At 37.1% G+C, this 23280-nt stretch overlaps 1 protein-coding gene across 2 annotated transcripts in view; it reads left to right on the top strand.

Annotated features, from left to right (window-relative positions):
* prex2 (phosphatidylinositol-3,4,5-trisphosphate-dependent Rac exchange factor 2) overlaps positions 1–23280 on the top strand; it is a 98490-nt gene that overhangs the window by 65464 nt on the left and 9746 nt on the right. For both annotated transcript variants that reach the window (XM_056738074.1, XM_056738073.1), the window contains exons 29-37: positions 527–617; positions 2354–2482; positions 2814–2855; positions 3871–4076; positions 6072–6174; positions 6603–6746; positions 6914–7028; positions 18750–18816; positions 19353–19543. In XM_056738074.1, coding sequence (XP_056594052.1) covers positions 527–617; positions 2354–2482; positions 2814–2855; positions 3871–4076; positions 6072–6174; positions 6603–6746; positions 6914–7028; positions 18750–18816; positions 19353–19543 — 1088 coding nt within the window. The remainder of the gene's footprint in view (positions 1–526; positions 618–2353; positions 2483–2813; positions 2856–3870; positions 4077–6071; positions 6175–6602; positions 6747–6913; positions 7029–18749; positions 18817–19352; positions 19544–23280) is intronic.

The following is a 23280-nucleotide window of genomic DNA, read 5'->3' as shown; positions in this document are numbered from 1 at the left end:
CAAATATCATTCTTTGTCTTTATCTAAACAAAGACATATATCTAGGTTTGGATCAAGGGTTAGGGTAATGTATGACAGAATTTTCAATTTTGGTAAAGAATCCCTTTCAAGGTCCTTAAATGATGCACAACTGCTAATGTCTTTATCTCAAGATTGTTTAATGGGGGCGTCTCAATCCAGTAAACCAGATAATGTGCTTTCTGGGTCCTCTTCGGCTGCTGTTTTTATAGCATTCTGGTTTCTGGGGGCGTGACACTCCCAGTTCACATGCAATACATATTTTTTCCAGTTCACAGGGTGGGAGTTCAAGTTTTGTGTTTGCTTTCTTAATCGCTTTAGGTCTGCTATTGCCTCTGGGAATATTTTGAAACTAAATTATTTTATAGAATACACAGACGTGCTTTTTTACCAAGATTAACTGTAGAGTCATTTTGCTTGCTCAGCTATTTAAAGATGTAGACTGACACCCACGTTCATTTCCTGTGGTGTTTTGGGACTGAGCGCTGCTTTTACTTACTTTTTGCAGGTGGAGTCCATCACCAGTTTGTTAAAAGGGGCCACTGTTGTACGAGCATTCGAGCAGACTAAATGTTTCACTCCAGGACGAGGACTTCAAGGTATTATTTCCTTTTGTTTTACAGTGACATCTGTCTTTTGCACAAAATACTCAATCCATTTACATGTTACCAGTGCACTACTGCACAGAAAACCCAAAGGCTAATGTTCATGAGCCTAATTTTTCTAACACGTCTCAGAAACCATGATGTGTGGCTAGTCCATCCTGCTCTACAGTAGTGATATAAATCTATGCCTGTGTTTTACATCTCAAGGGTGGTTGGTACAGTATAAGGATGTTTGGCTAGAGGTGGGGGTTTCCTCCTGGCTGTGTGATTAACTGCCTCAACCTCAGCTTTGTCCTTTACTGTGAATCGTCCTAATCAAATCTGTTCAATTCATTTTATCTGGACTACTGGAGATACCTGTAGTCTAGGACACTTCCTTTCCAAAGACACTGGAGAATTAGATTCGTTGTGATCGTCTGGGACACTTCCTCTCTCGGAATTTAAGACATTACGATGTTAGATTATCCAGATCGACCAGGTCACTTTGGCACTTAAATTCAGAGACACGAGGACTTTGATTCTTCAAGATTGTCTAGGTCAATTATTTTCTGATGATAAAAACATTAGATTCATGAAGATATGGATCATGTTTATAGTCTGATTTTAGTTTTTTTTTATTTCATTGTGTCAAATATCAACACCCTACCCTACTACAAAATAATGGAAGACACTTGTGTTACATTTGACATTAAGTCATTTAACAGACGCTTTTATCCAAAGCGACTTATAAAATGAGGTAAACAATGAAGTAATTGGAACAACATAAGAACAACAAAAAGCATATGCGCAATTAAAACTGGTCTCATATAGCCCAATGCAGTATACAAAGCCACGTTTTTTTTTAGGGATAGAACGAGTAGAAAAGAAATAGAAGTCAGTACTCATCGGTCAGGTGTTGACGGAAGATGCAATGTTTAGAATTGATGTCCACCAAGATTAAACCATGCCGAAGTATAAGGCTGTGACCTTGACTGAATGTATTTACTAGTACATTACAGTACTGTATAGACAATGTAGATATCATGATTTTCATACCATACAGTACTGCTCATATACATATACAGTTATATTTTGTGTATATTCTATTTTAAAATGGCAGCTTTTTACTCTGTCCTTGAAATCCATAAATCAGCATCATTGATCTCATCTTACTCAAATTCCTGAAAATATTTCACATCACCACTGAGAGCTCAAAGGAAATTTTTACACAATCTCTAAAGTGAATGAAATGATGTTAAATCAAGTCATCGCCCTTCATCCTTTTCCTCGAAAGGAAACGGATAGGTGTGTGAGAAAGATCATGTGTGTATCTTTGAACCGAATCACACCATTTCGTCATCGCCGTGGTGACGAGCGTTAACACTTTTACAATCTGTGCAGTGTGCTGTAAAGGATCAATATAAATATATATAAACATATTATGAATATAATCTAAATCAAACAATACTTGTGTATTTTAAAATAAGACAAAAGCATATAAGGACACCTCTTTAAACTCAATAAATCCACCAAAAATGACCTTGTGAGCAGTTGCATTGAAATTGAAATAATTAAAATGTTCTCATTTTTTCATGGCCAGTGTATAACATGTTTATTCCATTGGATCATACATGTGCGTTTCTCAGTTGTGAAACAGACGGCAGTTATCTGTTTGTCTTTGTTGGCGATGTTTGTTTGACCGCCGCTGTGCGCGTTCCGAGTCGAACCGTTCTGTTATTGTTTTTGGACAGAGTTCCACCAGGACATGGAGCCCAAACTCAACTGCACCATGAAACTGCGGCTTCACGTCAAGCAGGATCCATGGAATCTGCCCAGCAGCGTCCAAGCTCTTACACACTCCATCGCCAAGTTTGCGGAAGGTCAGTGGTTCCAAAACAGACACGCACAAACACACGCAAGACCGGCCAAAAACAACCGCTGTTGAGCGGCTCTCGATAGTGCTTGAAGCGCTGGTGGAGGGAATCATTTAAGCACACGCTGCTGAAGTTTATAGAGGGGAGAGGATGAACATCCAGCTATTTATTCTGTTGCCACCAATGGCCGAAAAAAATGCTTTTTAACACTTTGTCCTCTTGTAGAGTCCAAATAGTGGCATCATATTCATTCTAGGGATCCCCACACCACACTAAAGCAAATGTAAGGAAACAGATTGGATGGTATTCATTAATTTTGCTGTCTGTATTGTTCCAGAGGTGAAAACCCGGCTGCTTTTGGTGTTACTGCAGTACACAGGTGGGTGTCAATTATACCGCGTTCACCTCCAGATTGCACATATTATGAATATACTATAAATACACACAAAGCATATGGAATAGGCATTTTTTACAGTATTTCCCCCCACGCTCTTATTCAAAGTTTATGTGCTGTAATCTGTCACACCGAACAGTGGGCAGTCCTTTGAGGTCACCCTGAATAAATTACACTCAATTCAGAATTCCACCACACAGCACTTCTGTCACACCTGCACAGGCTGCCCGGCATCTTTCTGGGAAAAATGATCCACGTGAACAGTCTTCAGGGCCTTGTGTAATCCCCTTAAGGAAACATAAATGTAATGAAAAGCCACATTTTTCAAGGTTATAATGAAAAAATGCAAATAACATTCAGCCGGGGAATAAAGAAAGCCACGATCTTATTGGGAAATGAGAAGGTAGTTTGATGCGCCTTTGGATGGTTTAAAGGCGGATTTTACTTGATAGTTCCGCATCAAAGATTTTTAGACCATTGCTTAGAGGGATAGTTCATCCAAAAATGTAAATTCTGTCAACATTTACTCATCCTCTTGTTATTTCCAACCTGTATTACTTTTGCAGAACACAAAATCAGATATTTTTAGGAATGTTGGTAACCAAAGAATGAGGGCACCCATTGACTTGCATTGGTTTTGTGTCCCTACAATAGAAGTGAATGGGGACCCCCATTGTTTGTTTATCGACATTCTTCAAAATATCTTCTGAAGAGGGTGAGTAAATAATGACAGAATTTAAGAACGCGGTGCTTCATGCATTCATGCTTGATTCATTCCTGAAGTATCACTTAAAGCTCAGGTTTTTGGAAACATGCTGGCTGTTCTTTTTATTTTTCCAACATTTTCATGACTAAACATAATATGCATTCACATAGTCAGAGATATTAAAAAGAGTTTCATTGACTATGAATGAGATGACAGTAGGTTAAGAGCTTTTCAAAAGCTAATTCTATAGATTTAACCTCACCGTACACTAATTGAACACTTCCTCTCTCTCAGATTCAGAGATCCAGTTGAGGAGAGACATGGTGTTCAGTCAAAGTCTAGTAGCAGCGGTTTGTTCTTTCTCAGAGCAGTTGTTGGCCGTGTTGAATCAGTCCCTCGGTGCTGAGAGCGAAGCCCAGGAGGCCAGTCGCGGCTGGCTGGAGCAGATTTCCTCTGCTGGTTTGCTGTTTCATTTCCAATCACTACTCTCACCAAATTTGGTAAGTACCCGCCTCGGCCAATCAGCTGGAGGCGAAACTTCCCAGCATAAACAAAAGTCCATTATCTTAACTGTAGTCTGTTTACTGCTTCTGCATTACCATTAAATTCAACTGATGAGGTGTGTGTGTGTGTATCTCAAATGGTCCAATCCACTTAGATTTCGAGTCATTGAATTATTTTTTATTGTGATGATGAGGTCCTTTAAAGGAGCATTGAGGAGATTCTAGCGCCATCTATTGGTGAGGTTGCAAATTGCAACCAAAGGCTCACTACCCCCTCAAGAAGCACTACCGTGGCTGACACAGGATTAACATGTCTTCATGTTTTTGTTTCCTTGCCGAAGGAGATAACCTATTTATGAAATCTGTCTGTAGAGCAGTTTGTTCGTTTAGAGCTACTGTAGAAACAACATGACGAATTCCATGTAAGGAGACCCGCTGTGTATGTAAATAGAAATAGCTCATTCTAAGATACTAAAAACTTAACGCTTCATTATGTAAGGTCTTTACACACCTCTTAAGACATTTATGTATTTTATATTTCATTTCTGTCAATAGATCCTCCTAAATATTTCACACAACACCTTTAATGACAGAATCGCTAACATTTGACCTGAATTTCATTATTCCGCACTTCTTCTGTAATAAGTGAGATAACACGTGTACATTACACAGAAAACACCCCCAGCTTTCACACCTGTGCCGTGTACTGCATTGTGAATTTCTTTCTTTGTTTTACTGTCCCGCTCCCTGCAGATTACATCTGCTTGTGTTTACCGCAACAAGACGCAAGGTCAAAGCCGTGTCTGTGCATTGACTGTCAAGTTTATTGTCTTACTGAATTGATGACTTTGGCTATGCGTGTTTTCCTCATACACTTACGATTTGGCTGAGAAACCCAGGGATGATGCTGGATTGTCATGTCTTGTGAAGTTTATTTGGCTGTTTTTTACCTGGATGTGATTGTTTCTAGATTGTTTCATTTGTTTGTCTGGGATTGTTTTTTATGTAAAATATGTATTTCCACTCAGTTTATGAATGGAAAATTTATATATTTCTTACTTGGATTGTCTTAAGGCAAGAAGGTGGTTTGGAGGAAGCGTGTCATGCAGAGCTTAGCATTTTACTTGTTTGCAGCTGTGTCAAAAATTAGCTTGACCACCTTCAGCTGGTCTTGTACGACCATGTAATATGTTTCAACATCTTTCCTGAATTTCCCAGCAGGGTTAGACGCACATTAAATCAAGCATGTAGTCAATCTGTGTATAGTGAAGCTGGGAGTCATATAAACTAAACCTGCATGTAATTTAAACATTCCCATCGTTTGAGGCATCAGTCGTATCTCCTCAGTACTGATGCTCTGCCCCCTCCACCTCTGAATACACCCACAGGAGACAGAACAGCCAGCTGAGAGTAACCCGGAGGTAATTTCTTGATATGATACGCCTTGGCAGCTTTGTAGGCCCCCAGATGAAAGGATTGTGGCATCTTGCACATGGGAATCTCAGAGACAGTCAGCCCACGTGTGATATGGAGGTGTTGCTTTCAGATGAGGAGTGGTCCCATGATTCCCACATCAGACTTGTTCTGATTTGTCTGCGGATGGTTCTCAGCCATGGGCCTACTGTGTGTGTGTGTCTGTGTGTGCGCGGGCAGATGAACTTCAGAATGGATGAAACAGAGGGCAAAGCATAAAGAAATTATGAATCTCTCTGCTCGTTCACCTTCACCCAACTGGAAGCTGTCACTGTATTCTATACAGTATAGACAGTATACCTGAACACATCAAGATTTGAACAGTTGATTTTTAATACCATGTTTTTTTATTATTTTCATGTTTTTTTATATCATTTTTTTTTTTCCAGTGCTGTGCATCTGCAGTAAAGCAAAGCTGTGAAAAGTGCTGTAGATGTAAATATGAATGTAATTTGAATTTAGGGTAAATTTTGTTTAAGTAACTTTTTGTTGCTTCTGTACTTTTCTTTTATCCTTTAGACGGATGAGCAGGCAATGCTGGAAGATACACAGGTCGCTCTCATAGACTTGGAAAAGGTCACCTTCTATTTCCGACAGTTTGAAGGAGAGCCGCTTGTTGCTAGTCAGTTCCCATTTTAATAATCTAGTGTATTTTACTGTAGAGTTAACTTCCGTTCTGCTTTTTTGGTTATGATATAACCTTTTATTGTATTTTTAATTTATATTAAATTATCTTCATATTTTTTGTATATTAATTGTATTCAATTAAATTAAAGCTACTCAATTATAGATTCTTTGCAGAGGTTCGGACGTTAAGTTTGGGCCACATAACCTATTGTTACCGCTGAAACTGTCATTATCTGTTTTAAATTTTTCTAAAGTTTATATCATATAATATCATATTATACATTATATTATACTAATAGTGTTAGTATTCTTAACTTTAGTAGTCAGAAAGTCACTTCAGGCCCAAGACTTTGCAGAAAATATTTTATTTATAGACCGTTCTCCATCTCCCTCGTACTGATGGCTTTGTCTTTTTCTCCCCAGACATGCCCATCTCGTATCAAGTCGAGGGCACGCGGCAGGCTTTGAAAGTCTGTTTTTACCTCGAGGCATTTTACTTCCAGCAGTTACCCCAGAGGCTGAGGCACGGTGGCAACTTTAAAATCTACCCCGTCCTGTTCACCCAGGGTAAGCTTTGTTTGTGGTAAGCTCGATGCATACCTAAGAAATGCAGAATTTTGCTCTTGTCGTTGAATCATTCTATTCTTTATCGAATGATAATGTGGCCAATAACTGTATTGTTAATAAATGTATGAAGAGAGAACCCAAAGCTTTACATCATGTTTCGTTTGTAGCTTTGGAGAGCATGGAGGGATACTACTATCGAGACAGTGTGTCAGTAGAGGAGTATCAAGCCCAAATCAATGCTGGATCTCTGGAGAAGGTCAAGCAGTACTACAAGAGACTGCGGTAAGCCCACTTCACCTGTCAATCAAACTTCAGCTCGACACGCTTTCTCTCCTTCACGGTGAAGGGTAAAGTTGTTGTATTTCGTGATGAGACGTCGGAGGTGAATTTTGGGAGATGTTAAGAAATGTTGGAAAACCATTGACTGTTTTCCTCAAGAATGACCAAATAGTCTTTTGATTGGTCTAAGCAAAAATCTGCTTCTCACTGGCTATAGAGTTTTTGGTTGATAAACGTTCAAGAAATTGACAGTTTCAGATCTCAAACTGTTATTTTTTTGAGTTTTCACTCTCATCGTGTTTCTGTGTTTATTATTGTATGTTTAAGTCTTTTAGGGGATTTGCCAAGGTCTGGCAAGTTTCATTGTGATCCTCAAGTAACGTTTGCCATAGGAATAAATGACTGTTGGGATTTAAATGAAAGCAAGCCTGTGGTGTACTGGCTGATGAGAAGTTATCACATCTACAAGAGTTATAGTCTCATTATGTCCTAACCATGTTCAGCTTATGCTTGCCAATATCATGCTGACTTGTCTGCGCTCTTTGGCGTATTGACATTTCTTATAAGTCTCTATATCTTCCATTAAGAATGGCATACTCCAGAAACCCTTTCCTGGCCTTTTGCTAACTAAGCATTATTATTGGCATTTTTAACCACGCTTGATACATTCTTATTGACTGAATGTGAAATGTGGCCACTTAGCGAGAAAAGTCAAATCCGCTTGTTTTTCAAAATGTCATTGGAGACGACATTGATATGACAATGAGACTGTTCCAAGTCTTTATAATGCTAACCATGTTTCATTTGTACCTTCTTTTATTTATAACCATTATTGTAAAACAGAACATTTAATTGTTGTGGAAAGAGAGAGAGGAATCCCTGCTGTTAGAACCAGCTTGGATGGTCATTCGTTTTGTCAGGTTGGTCCATCTAAACCAACTAAGGACCAGACTGGGCAACCAGATAAAACCAGACTGGGAGACAAATCTAAACCAGCTGTGACCAGTTAGACCTTTACAGGCTAGTTTTAGCTGTTCAGCAAGTGGGACTTTAACAAGTAGCTATCCCAGACTCAAGCTCATGTTTGAATTATCCATGTTTGAATTATCCATGTGGAACTAGTAGAGACAGTTAACCTGCTTTACTGAATGAGTGTATTTATCCCATGGTTTGTGTTTTTTCTCTGGTTTTGTGTGGTTTTTATACAGGTGTAGTGTTGAAAGGTCTGGCAGGTGGTCCAGCTCAGGGTGTTGAGACATAGGATGTTATTAGGAAAAACAGTGCTGATGAAGTTTAAATGAATAAAGTGGCCTCGTGGTGTAATGAGCAGCAGATGTAAGCTGGTTAAGTTTATTGTCAGAATGCACATGTACACAAAGTATGTACTATATTTGCTTATCAACCTTAAAGAAGCATGTTGTCTTGGTATGTAGTATGAATTTTGAAATCTTACAGCCCTTAAACTTGATAAGAGTCGCCCAGATCACGTTTCTTTTAACTGTTTAAATCTGACAGCTTGTCAGCTCCCGTTGCTTTTATGGGATAGCGTCCAATGTGCCTCAACACTTCCAAGAGGGGGACGAGATTACTTTTTGAAGATGAGAAATTTCTACTAAGAAAAACCAAAGTACTAAAAAAAGTCGGCACACCAGAGCTCCAAATATATATCAATAATACTTTATTATCTAAAATTAATTTCTAAAAAAGTTCAAATCTAAAATGATTTCTTTTGTCCTCTCTTTAAGAAAAAAACAAGCAGTAATTAAAATAAAACCATTGCAATTCATATTTTATTTCATATTTGTTTTTTATAACAACTTTTTTAATCATCTTTTTATAATATTTTCTAATAAGAAAATGAAAACTTTATAGATGTAGCAATCTCCAGGATGTTTTATTTGGTAGGATTGTATGTTTGTGTGTGTGTGTTTATGCAGTGCATGCGTGTGTGTTGACAACAAATATTGCTCTGGACAATAAATCTAAATGTTTGAGAATCCCTGCTCAAGTCACACTGGGTAATAAAGCAGACTGTGTGTTTTTTGTGCTTCGGTCTCAACTGCCAGTGTTGAGTTTAGTATTTTACAGAATCAATCCTGAAACTGTCTGACATCATTGAAATGCAGAATTGAATCAATACTGCTATAGAGCTATTTGGAGCAATCAAGGGTTACGTGCCTTGCTTGAGGGTACATTGGAGACAGCTTAAGGATAAGCCTTTAAAGGGTTTGAACCTGCAACCTTCATTTGCAAATCCCAGATCCTTTACCATTACATCAATCCAGGGTTGCTTTTGACAAAGACCAGACCCTTAATCCTGGCCATTTTTTATACCCACTATGCTCAATATGCAGCCTCTGTGTCTCCACCATTTGTAGACTACGTATATACAGTACAAAAGTACAAAAGTGATCCATGTCCACCTACACTCAAGACCTAAACATGCACTTATACAACCTGATATAGCTCACCCATAATCGCCCAAAAGAATGGATAAGCAGCTGACTCTATGTAGAAGATGCTAGGCCGACCTTTTGTTATTCAGCATAATTTTGATATAAGTATGCTTACATGCATAAAACTCTATTCGGATGAAATGACTTGTGTGTTATTGTATAATTGTGATATACAGAACATTACTTCTGACATGACTGTTCATGCTTATCTGAACATAGCCAGAAGGTTGATTCAGCGGTCTTGCCACAAAATCCTAGCATCCGTCCTTCCACAAAAACTTCTGAAGCACCAACCACATATTGTTGTATCTCTGTGCATGTCTGATATGTCAAAATGGTGTGATTTGAGAAGTGATCTATTATCTGTAGATTGTTGTTAAGTGTATCTGTCATGTATGATGAGGTCCCTAAAACCATCCCATAGCATAAAAGCAGCATAGACCAAACTGCGAATACCATGCTTAAATACTGACACAAGAGACTGTACGAACAGTTCCATCTGACATCACCAACACTGTCCTCCAAGAGCATGTAGGAGATAAATGCCCTACGTAATGTCAGAATCGTGTCAGCTGTATAATGTAACCCCTTTCAGAGTTTGAACCAGCAACCTTTCATTTACAAGATCACTAACTGCTGAGCTACGTCACCCAGAAGATTGATTTTTATGAAGACCAGACCAATAATTCCTGGCAAGTTTCTATACTGAATTGGCTTAGTGCTTAGCTTCTTGACCTAAAAAGAAAATCACAATAAGTTATAAAGTATGTTTATCATTATTTAGATCTTCCTGTGGCATGTTTTAGTAGTATTTAGAGGGTGAAAAATTAAAGAGTAGGAAAAAATACCTTATGAGCGAGAAAGAGAGACCCTACTTAACAGGGGATTCCCACCAGGAATAGTTTATAGTTTATTTTTTACATTTTTATTTTAGTTTTATTGACATTTTGGATTAGTTTTGATTTAACTTATTTATTTAAGTTTTTATTGTGTATTTAATTAAGGTTTAGCTATTTTGTTTTGTTATTTTGTTATTTATAGAATTTTATTTTTAATTTATTATCATTATGATCTCTATATTTCATTTTGATATTGTGATGTAAATTTAAATGATTTTAATGTCAGTTTTGGTATTTATTTATATTCAGTTAATAATTGTATTGCCTTAACTTCTGTTTATTGTTGAGTCAACATTTCTCTTGTTGTAGTTTTTCCAAATTAAATTTAGTATGATTTAATTAAAAAAAATGTTTTAATAGTTTTAGTTTTAAGGGCAGTTCACATATTGATAATATATAACGTTAACTGTAACTATAACTATATTTGCATCCACACCAGCAGACAATAACACTAACTTTGTTTACTTTGATTCTGCTCGCTGCTTTGTTCCCAATCACTTAAATAAATGTACTGTACATGATCTGTTGCTGAAGCTTTTATATTAATTTGCCAAACGTCTTCTCTCCAAAATATGGATTTCCAATCGCTATAGTCTTTTCAGACATAAAACCCACTTTGCGATCACCAATAGCTAAACATTAAAGGTGCGCCTTTATTGTTCTTCAGCTGGAAAAAATTTGTTCTGAAACTGATCCCAACGATATCATTCTCTGTATCTTTATCGTTATAGTTGTGATGTGACCCGCACTATGCTCCTAAATGAATAATGATTTAAAAAAAAATTATAGTCATAGCTATCGTTATAATATGAACGCCCCTTTAGTCTTAAACACAAGGTGTTTCTGCCAAACTCTTATCAATCTTGAGTACCTGAAGAGTAGTACTGCATACTTTGTATCTTCAAAGAGTATTAAGTTTGATCACATTTATAATAGATAGATACAGCTTTACGATTGTTTCCGAAAACATTCGGCTCGTGTGGGGGGGTAGGGTAGACCGAACCAAAGCATGAGTGCACCCGTTGTCAACAAACACAGACATCGGTTTCACTCAACACATGCTGTCAATGTCCGTCATCTTTTAGCGCTATATATCAGTGTAAAACGATATCCCAAATCCAGTGTTATATCCACCATTTATATAACATTCATCACCCAAATGCAGAGAACAAACAAACACCTGAACTTTGCGAACGTATGCTCTCTCTCTCCTGGTCCTGCTTATGTGACTTCTGTGCATGCTCCTTCTCCTGCTTTCCTGTGGCCGTGCCGCATGCTTTTCCAGGAGAATTGTCCAATAAAGGACTTATAAAGGTTTTTGCAAAACAGTATTATATGTTCGAAAAAAAACTTTATGAAACCTGTACGATCACTGTATCAAGCACAGAAAATTATACGTAATACGCCTAACTTGCTTTTTGACAATTTGACCATGATAAGCATTAGAAGACAGCACATTAAACATTGTAAAGAAGTCAGAATGCATGACAAATCATTGCAGGGCCGCTTTAAAAAACTACAGTAACCTTGTTTCCCACTGAGGACCTAAGGTGACTAGAAATGAGCCATTTCAAACTAAACTATAAACTATTCAAACTATAAACTTGGTACGCAATGACCCACAACTGTAGAGAAAAAGCAATTTTAACCCTATTTGAAACTTACAAGCTCAAACAATAACTCCCAATTTAATGGTTGGGTGTTGCTTTTATAAGAATCCGGTTTTTCTCTATGTATCTGCTGTCCAGTTCTACATTAACGCACATTAACAGCACACAGCCCTGCAAACAGAATTTCTGGCGTCTGCCATTTAAATTTGGTCTTCGGTGAGATGATGTCAATTCCAGTTGACACCAAGATGTTTTTGAAGAAAAGGCCACAACTTCACCAAACTACTTTTTATGTGGAACATACATTAGAGCTGTTAGACTATATTTGGCACGTTTACTCAGATCCATGACTCACCTGTTAGTGTTTTCCAAGTCACGTTTATGTCCAGTTCATATCGAGTTCCTCTTCTGTATTCTTTCATAAAACTTGAAAGTGTAGCATAAAAGATTTCTAATACAAAACACAGTAAACGCCTTAAAGCCTTGATGTGGAGTGAGATCTGTCGATGAAGCATGAATTTCTAATAAAACAAGCTTCCAACTAGCCAGTTTCCAAATTGCTCAGGCTTTGTTTCAAGTTCTCTAAATTGTTAGATTAATCTGACATGTTTGCATACTTAAAATACACTTGGTGGTGAGTTTGTTTTGTCTAGTTTGCCTGTAAAAGCCATTACTACATTTTTCAGATCTAAACTCCACAAACCCGAGGATTCTTTGTTTTTAATTCAGTTATTGGAGCGTTTCTTTTTTGTAGTCGTCTCTGCGGTGCGAGTCATGTGGATGTGGTGTTGTTTGATACAGACGGGTAACTTGTTCGAGCTCTTTGAGTCTGTATTAGGTTACCGTACCATGTACTCATGTACGACACGGCTTGATTAATGGCTGTAGTTATCAGACAGTAATTGCAAACTCAGTGCTCGACTAATCACATATCCAGAAGTTGCTTTAGGACCTGGAATTGGTTGAGGGATCTGTTGGAAGGCCACAAAAATGTGTGTTTGTTGTTGGACTTGTGTTGAATTTAAATAAGCACGCTCTCATGCCAGCGGGGAGCTAGTATGACATCATGTTTGTGAATCTGTAATTAGTCGCGGTTTGTTGAGGTCATGCATTGGGTCATGGTGGCGGTTAAGGCCTATTTGGAGATTTATTGGTCCGTTTTAAGGCATGATGGTCTGGCAGCTTTGATAATGGCAGTGATGCAGTGCTGAAGCTGAGAGAAACCAAACGAAAAAACAAACTAAACTGACAGATGGCCACTATGTCAGCCAAACTAGACTAAGGACTTTAAGTGATAACTTTGATATTCTCATTGAATTTGAAGCAATGCTAAGACTTTCTCTAAGTGACATCGCTCAGATCAAATTAGACGCATAGCAACGCCCTAGCAACCAAACACAAAGCATTGTGGCGAGTTTACAGAAGACAAGTGCCACTCACTTTCTCTTCTAAAAATGTCCCTAGGAAAATTAGTTGCTAGACATAGCATTATATTTTTTATTTTAACATATTTGCTTGATGGCGTGTTGGCAATTCCAGTGTTATGGTTGTGACATTTTCAGTCAAAACTTGAAATATAAATGTATTTATTGCCAAGACATTGAGTCAACTGTTTATATTTTACCAAACCCTTGATGATAGAGTCCAGACATTAGAAGGATCTCAGCCTATGCACAAGTTTTTGGTTTTAAAGAGAGAAAAATGCATGTGTTATGAATGTGGAAAAAAAGGTTGTACGTTTTTGAGACAACATACTTTGTAGGATTTGTGTGAATTAAAATGCACAAACCAGAAACAATAAAACCCAACAAATGAAAAAGGGATGGCTCTTTATGGAACATAAAGTAGTTAGTATATTTAAAATTGAATGTGCACATTTATGAGCAATATAGACTGTTATGGGTGTGACAATCACTTACCGGCTCAGGAAAACTAGGGTTAAAAACAAAAAATGTTTTAAAAACCTTAAGAGAGACTTCACATGGGTTTTAAAACCACCAAATATTTTAGATTAGATTAGATTAGATTCAACTTTATTGTCATTACACATATACAAGTACAGTGTAACGAAATGTAGTTTAGGTCTAACCAGAAGTGCAATTAGCAAGTGCAGATATACAGTGTGAATAAATACAGAATACAATATTAGGAAAATAATTTACGATGGGCATGTACTATGAAAATATGACAATCGGTATGTACTATGAACAATATATACAGAAGGCTATATACTGTGAACATTAATGTACAGGAGGTTATGAACAGATAACAATATAGACTATACAATAGTGCAAGTGACTTGAGTGTGCATTAGTTACAGACATTAGCTATTAAAGTTACAGTGCAGTAGATGAGTTAATGTGGTTATTAAAGGTACAGTGCAGTACATGAGTTATTGAAGTTATAGTGCAATACATGAGTAGATGCAGTTATACATTTACAGTGCAGTAGATTAGTTAATGCAGTTATTAAAGTTACAGTGCAGCAGATGAGTTAATGTGGTTATTAAAGGTACGGTGCAATACATGAGTAGATGCAGATATACAGTCACAGTGCAGTAGATGAGTTAATGCAGTTATTGAAGTTATAGTGCAATAGATGAGTAGATGCAGTTAGTTATGCGATAGATGCAATAATGCAATAGATGAGTTTCAGTGCAGTAGGTGAGTTAGTGCAGTTATTAAAGTTACAGTGCAGTAGATGAGTTATTGACATCTGACCTATCAGTATAGTGAAAACCTTTAGGAAACATTAGATTTTTTCATCTTAAGGTTAACATTTGCATGTCATTTCCCATGTATGTATGTAGATTGCACACAGCGTGGCTAAGACTGAATAGAAAATAGCTTGCGATTCAGCAAATGCTCTTATGTGCATCATTCCTGAACACCCCAAAGCACTCTGGGTAATGTTTCTGAAATAGGGAAAGAAGTGGTGTTTTTCTTGGGTTTTAAGATGAAAAATCGAGGTTTAAGATGAAAAGCTGCAATTTGCTTTAAGGCCCAGAGAAGAGAGGCAGAGCGAGATTGGCCCATCCTTGGATCCCATCCAGCATTTCCATTAAAGTCTCACATAAGAGCCCGTAGAGAAAACACAGACCATCAGTTACTGCTCAGTATGCCAGAAAGGAAAGACCACTGCTGAGTTACGACTCCCAGGCTCCCACATTCACCACACACAGTTAAATACAGCAAAGCACATTGTAATATAGATAACACTTTTGTCAGTTTTTAATAGATTAAATTAGTCTGCTCGAATAGCGGTGCATAATCATAATAAAGCCCACCAGAACCAGAAATCCAGCCGAGTTGGGGGTTTTGTTTTGTTTTACATTGGCTGGAATTTCACGCTGCTTGACAAAGAAAGCCCAAGCATGTTATATATTTTCCTTTTATCTATGTTTCGTTTTTGTTCATAATATTTTCACCATTTGATGACATCACTGTCCTGTAGGACACTGTTAGTTCTTGAAGAAGGGATGTTGAGAAGTGTAAATTTGTTGTTAAAGTCAGAATTTGCTCTCATGCTTCTCCACATGAACACTACCTCGGTGCAGTGTTTGTTTTTCAGTCGAACAGTCCTGGTGTGAGCTCTCGTTTCTGCTGTGAAACAGAACAGCGGATGGTCGATTGATCCGCTGACATAAATCTTCAACTCCATCTGGTGCTGCCTGAGCCAGCCAGACGTGGCTGTTTGGTATTGTGATGCTTGAAAGGCTGGTGTGCCCGTCTGGTACGTGGTACTTATTGTGGAGCATAGCGGACTATTGTTTTAAACGAGTGGACTCTTTAGTCACACTGTAAGAATGAGGGCTGCGCTACGCAAAACTGTTCTCCTTTCCACATGAGAATTTGACTATGCTTTAGATCAGGGATCTCCAACCTTTGTGTATGCGAGGGCTACCTGAATAGATAAAATCATTCGGAGGGCTACTTGTTGGATACGATACAAAAATAATTTCAAACTTTAAACAGTGTGATGCATCTTTTTTTAATTCTTAACTAGGGTTTATGTTTTTTGTTACAATCAATTTCATCTTAGTTATACCACCATAACCATTCGCAGAATAGCATATTAGAGTGGTTCAATTATTATTTTGTATGCATTAATGGTATACGAAATTGTTCGAAAAACATGAAATACAATGTTTTCGTACAGAAATTGTATAAGCAAATGTGAAATAACACTGCATAAACTCGACTTTAAATTCATCCAACTTCACTAAAAGAGCTGATACACGGATCCATCATACTGTTACACACATGCATTTTGTTTTGAACTATTTACATTTGTTAAAGCAGGGCCTGCAGGGCCATTTTGTCACGGACTAATTATGACATCCCGTTATGACCGCAATACTTATTTTGAACAGAAATTGTCCGCTAAATTCCCACTCAAGTGCAGTGGATTCTGCGAAGCGCTCTGCTGCGACCCGTCTCGCCAGAGCATAATGCACATTGTTTGACAGATATTACATATGATCTTTTTTTAAATCTTCGTTAATATAAATACCGACTTCGATCGCAGTAGATTCCCTAGATTCATTCATGTGCAGCTCTTATTGTTGAGCCCTGAGCATGAAGCACCTCAAAAAAGACATGCAGGCTACCAGGTGCCCGCGGGCACCATGCTGGAGACCACTGTTGTAGATATTAGTGTGGGCTTATAATGAATAAAAAAAACACACAAAAGCAAAAAATAAATATTGTTTTGTAAAAATAAAAGTTTTATCAAACTCTAAAGTGTAAAACTCAAAAGATCCATATTGTCTATATTACTCGGCTTTTGAAGTTGTAAGATGTATGTGAGAAACAGGACGACATTTCAATAGCCCCTCATAATAAAGTGTGATTTTAATATTCATTCGATTTTTTTCAATTTTGGTCACTTTGCAGATTTTATATGATGTGTGATTCCATAGCCCTGAGAAACATTCAAACCTTTCTGCTTCTATAAAAGATGGTCTTTTCTCACTAGTCTGTGCCTAATGTTTAAGCCAAAGTCTAAGTGCCAAGTCAAGTAAGACAGTAAGAGCTTTTACAGAGCAAGTTTTCAATCCCACTCTTAAAAGAACATATCAAAGACACCAGAAGACTTGCTCAGCATGTGGGGCTGATGGATGTGGTCGCACGCAAGTTGCCCTTGGATCCTTAAAGACACTTACAGTGACTCTTCACATTAATTATCAACAAGCCTGTAAAGAACTGCTGAACTGTGAAAAATCTTGTCCCAAGTTTAAGAGACGTTTGCTTTCTCGACCGAAACTACAGGATTCATTGTTGTTCTTTTGACTTGTTTCACTGCATAACTCTTTGTAGTGAGGTAGTGTAAGGAAAAACACAGACTTGTTAGATTCTAACGGGATTTGAAGTCACCAAATGCAGCTGAGACAATCTGTCCTAACTTTCTCAGGAAAGACTACCATGGCTTACATTTTATGGAATTGTTATGTTTATAATTACATAAAAATGAATGACTAAATTTAATGTTTGAGCTTTCTTAACTTAAAATAACCCCTCTGACATATCATAAAATATGTCTGCGGCATGTTTTTCTTTTCAAGATGCACACCAGAAATGTTGTTTTTCCAAGGCATTTTATAAAAGTGACTTAAATATCTTAATTCAGCGAAGGCATGGTCCTGCCTCAAGCTAAGCTTTGTCTGTGAAACTGGGCTTTAATGTATTAAATGAATGAAATGGTTACAATATCTCCAGATGGTTTCATAAAGTCCACAGTAATAGGATCACATGTGCAAAACGTTGTATAATTCTGACGCAATTAACCTCAAAAAGTGTTCGCTTACACCTTGCTGGAGGTGTTGGATGCTGCTGAATGAAATAAAGATGAAAATGCTTTAGTAAATCAGTGGAATGAGTGTGGAATGAGCTTTTATTGCCTTAAGCTGGTAGCCCTCGTTTTTATAAGGAACTTCCCTTAATGCATCCTATTACACTAATGTCAGAGTTTTCTCAATATAATGCAGGAAGTGGCTCTTATCAAGATGCTGTGCTTGAAGTGTATGTCTGTGTTCGATGCCTGTGTGAGTTTCTTTTCCGGCATTTTTTTAGAAAGCCGTTTGTGTGAGTGAGAGAGAGGAGAGAGAACCTGAGACTGCATTTGTTTTATTTTATTAATAGCATCAAGCATCTCCCCGTTTTACATCTCCATATCATCTGGCCCTACCGCGATGGATTAACATCTTTGACTAATTAACAGTTATATTAACGCTGCGTCAGTGGAGGATATCATCATAATAAATATCTCCCCAGATGGTGGATTAATTTACCTGACAATGAACGTGTGTTGCAATATGTCTCTCTGCTGACACTACAGAAAGCTCCGCAGTGTCTTAGTGTTGAGGGGATTGCACTGAATGTGTGATATAACACAGGATTGTAGGGATTTTTTGTTTTCGGCAGGACTATCAGACTGAGAGTTTTGTAATTTAAGTGGTTTTATGTTACCAGTGACAGAATTAATTAGAGAAGAGATCATCAAATTCTTGCAACTTCTCTACCGCCCCCTGTGGCATATGTTGGCACTGCATGGATACCTTTAAAAAATAAATCCCCAAATAAATGTGTTGGTTGTTGTCAAATAATTTCAGATTGCTTTATCTGAGTTTCTTTTATACAAAAGTCATAGATCAAATCTCAAATATAATTATACTGCACTCATCCTCTGCTAATTCTGTATGCATGAATTTGTTTGTATGTTTATTGCTCACGCTAACACGTTTATATTATTCCTTCACAGGGCCTTTTATCTGGATAAATCAAACCTTTCCCCCAGCTCTGCTCCCAAAGCAGCCTTCATAGACAAGGTGTGTGTCATCACTCACTATTCTATCTGCAGGGGCTCATGGGAAATCTCTGTTTATGAGTGTGCGGGGAAAGATTTATTTATTATATGCATTCATTGTCATTTGGTAGTTCCAGAGAATGAATAAAAGAAGCAAACAGGACATTATTCATATTTATGAGGTTTTTTTTGTTGATTGTTTGGCTGCGCCAGAAGTTTTAGATTTTTATAGAAAAATATTATAATAATATAGATTGGTGTGTATATATTTATATATATATATATAAATATATACATATTCATTATATTTTATTACATTATACTATATTAAAAACTAATATAATATAAACATTTAACCAATTTATATTAAATAATATTGTATTGTATTGTGTTATGTATATTATTATATTATATTATATTATATTATATTATATTATATTATATTATATTATATTATATTATATTATATTATATTATATTATATTATATTATATTATATTATATTATATTATATTATATTATATTATATTATATTATATTATCTCTTTATTTCTCTAGCTGATGCGTCCTCTCAATGCTCTGGATGAGCTGTACAGACTGATGGAAAGTTTCATCTCGTGTCGGAGGACGGCCGCATGTCAGTTCACAGCCTGCGGAGCGTCTGGAGTCGGTCTGCTCTCCGTGGCCTCAGAGCTGTGCTGTCGTCTGGGAGCGTGTCACATCGTCATGTGTAACAGTGGAGTACATCGGTTAGCTTGAGTTATACACGCATACACACTGACTTGTCTTTCCCTTCTCTGTCTCTCTCTCAAGGGGTTTAGAAACCCTTCTTTTTTTCCTCTCGGTCTGTAGCTCAGAGCAATTTACTTCCTGTCATTTATATATCCTTTTCCTTGTTTTGTACTCTGCAGAGTAAACCTTCCCTCTTGTGTTTAATTTGATCATTTCTTCTCTACTTTTTTTTGGATTCTCATTCCATCTAATATTCAATTTCCTCCTTGGCATGAATATATAATAAACCTCATTACATGGCCATTCCTCATTCCATATATACACCATTCTCTGCATTAAATATTTATTCTGTGGGATTATGAATCATCCACTGCGTCTGAACTCTGAAGTTTTGTGTCAATCTGTAATTCTGGAGATGATCATAACGGCTCCATTTTTCTGAAGGTTCATCATCACTGATGTATTTTGTCCATTTAAATTATGAAACCGTCAGTTCATACTCTTTTTGTGTGTTCTTACAATGAACATAAAAGTATTCATGCCTTTGAACCACAATGAAGTTGTAGATTTTCCCCAAACTTTATGCTTTTAAATTACTTTGGGGGAACATCTTGATATTGAAATTTGTTTCCACTTTTCTTCGTTAAAGGGCTCATGTTGGATGAAAACAGGAAGTGTGTAAAATTCGTAAATGCTGAATAGGATTTGAGATGCTGAGTCTTGTTGACTTATAGCCAGTAAACTGTATTCTTTGCCATATGCTGTGTGTTATTGTTCAGTTCAATTATTTTATTTTATTTTAAAAGAATTTAAGAATTCAATTTATTGCAATTTGCTTACCTTGAAACATTCGTTTAGTTTCATTTTTTAAATCTGGTCCAAGAATGCCTCAGTCGCCAAGTTTTACTGTAGGGCTGGTGGTCTCAGCATGGTGCCAAGCAGCAATTCATATTGAACCTCTAAAATGTTAAATTGATCTCATCAGAGAATGTTTCCATATTGAGTCACATGCCTTTGAGCAGACAAACCGACTTCTTTTGTTCCTGCCACCATTCACATGAGCCAGGTTTATCATGCTGTTGTATTCTCTTGCACAGTTTCATCTCTGTCGTGAAGGACTGTATCACCTTACAGTTGCTTTAGGCCTCTTGGTGGCATCACATACCGTATTGCAACTCTTTTTGACCGGATACCGGAGTTTTGGAGGACAGCCAGTTCTGGGTAGATTTACATTCGGTTCACGTATTCTCACATTTTTATTGTGGAGTTCTACTCTGCTTTGAGGTAAACTCATTGACGTTGTGTCCTTGCCCTGACTGGGAATCCCGTGTCACAAATCAACTTAATTTGACTAATGACTGTTTGCCAATCATTTAAAAGACCAAAAGTGTGCACACATTTATTCAGAGGTCCCTACTATTTAAGTTTTAAACTCATCCTGTATCGTTTTTCCGACAGACTTGAGATAAATCTAAAATCGAATGGTTTGTTACAGACGTGTAAATGAAGTTATTAAATGTGTTTGATGTGTATTAGCACTGAATGTTGCAGGAACTTCAGTCTCAATTTCAAGGCTTTAGACATAGCAACAGACACATTGCCGGGCAATTCTCAATTTCTACACATGGAAGCAGATGCATAGACACACTTGTTGTATTAATATGTCACTTTGATGGAGGGTTTTGGATAAACCGGCATGACACTTCAGTGGCATTGTTGGGTAGCCTACATGTGTGTTTGTTGGTTTGAGTGTGACTAACTCAGATTTGTACGCTGGTACAATTACAGTCCACATGCAGTTTTAGTAAAGCAGCAGGTGCTGAGACCTGCCACAGACATGGTGAATAATGTTCTGTTTACCCCTCTAAACATGCCTCAATCAAACACCTCTCTCTCTCTTTCCCTTCGTCTTCATAAACAGCTTTTTTCCTATTTATATCATGTTTTAGACACATTGTTTGTCTCAAAAAGACAGAATAATGTTAATAGAAGTTAAATGGGTTTGACAGGAAATTTGTTTCATTACATTTCTTAAAGAGGGATGTCAGGACCCTGGGTGTGGAATTAAGTGGAAATAAATGCACTATGTAGAGTAAATAAAAGCTTTTGGATTTAGGTGTGAAAAGACATGCTTAAACAGCCTTTATTTGCATGATGCAGGATGTCTCCTAAGTAATAGCCAAAATATGAAGTCCTTTCTTTTAATGAAATTAAATATTTGGACCTACCAAATATGGATGACGTTAAGTGTGATCTGATGTATGTTTTTTTTATGTCAAGATGTTCATAACCGAGTTTATTCTTGGGTCTTTGTTCTTAAAAGTATAGTTTACCCACAAACGAAAATGCTTTCATCATGTACTTACCCTCTTGTCATTTCAAACCCCTATGACTTCTGAAAAAAAAATTAAGGGAAGGTTGGTCAATGAAAACCGTTGGTCCCCATTGACTTGTAAGTCAATTATGAAATAATTTCTGTTTTTTGGTGAACTACTCACCAATTTTGAGAACTAATTCTAAGCTGTAAAATGGCTCGTCTTTAGATTTCACAACTTTCTGAAGTGGATAAGTTAATAGTAAAAATAATGTTCAGATACTTGGCACATCTAGTCAAACTGAAGCAATAGCACTTAAACGGCAGAAGAACTAGGTAGGTCTATTCCTGACTGTTTGAGCACCGATCCTCTGGAGCACTTCTGACTGTTTTAAACCCTGCTGCAGAGGGCCTGAAAAATGGTCACGAGAAATGAAATGAGACCTATTTTAAGCAAAAAAAACTCGGGCGGAAATGAATAAATAATGTATGATATGGCCCCTTTAAACTCAGTCTCGTTCTTTCTGTAGTGTGCTATAGCCATCTGTCTTGGACCAATTTTTGGAATATAAATAATCCTTTGAAACACTCATGACACTCTTCAGAACTTTAAAATATAAATAATCTCCAGCTAAGGTTATTTTCAGTTACACGTCCAGTACGTGCGTTCTCTCCATCTGTTATCTCACTGTCCATCTGTCTCTTCTCAAAGTTACAGAAGAGCGTTTAGATCAGATATTCACATCTGCAAGCTGCATGAATATCACTCAAACAAGAGCAAAACATGAATATAACTCATGTTTGATGATTCTTTCCCTCTCTTGTGTTTTTTCATCAGTGGAAAAGGAAAGCTCAACCGTTTTTCACAGTGCTTACTGTATAAAGAACCCATAAGTACCTTCATACAGTTCTTGCCTCCGGCTAGTTGGCTCAGCATACAGCTGACTTTGATTCTTCACAGCTGACATTACACAACGGTATGCAGATGCTGCTGTTGCTTCCACCTCCGCTATGATGGCAAAGCAGCTCTGATCTTGTAATTGTGCCTTGATATTAAGAGGCAAAGTACTACGTGACATACTGTACATTCATTTATAAATTTGGCCTACTCTTCTACTCAAAGCAACTTACAAAAACATTGCACTATACATTTTGTTAAGTATTAACTAGTCTCTGTAATGTTTTAGAACCTAATTTACTAAAGGAATTATGTATATAAGGCAAAAATTTAGCAGGCAGCAGATTTTAAATGGAGCATTACTGATCTTGTTTTTGCAATGTTTGCAATGCAATGTTTATGCATTTCCGTGTAATTCAGACACACACATCATATCATATGCATGACATGAATATAAAACTGTAGTTTCACTTCACAATAATCATGGAGAAAAGAATTTACAATAAATCCTGATATCTATTGAAATATTTGACGTACAACAA

Source organism: Triplophysa dalaica, chromosome 23 (assembly GCF_015846415.1).
Source record: "Triplophysa dalaica isolate WHDGS20190420 chromosome 23, ASM1584641v1, whole genome shotgun sequence".
Taxonomy (NCBI): Eukaryota; Metazoa; Chordata; class Actinopteri; order Cypriniformes; family Nemacheilidae; genus Triplophysa; species Triplophysa dalaica.
This window is presented reverse-complemented; position numbering and strand designations above follow the sequence as displayed.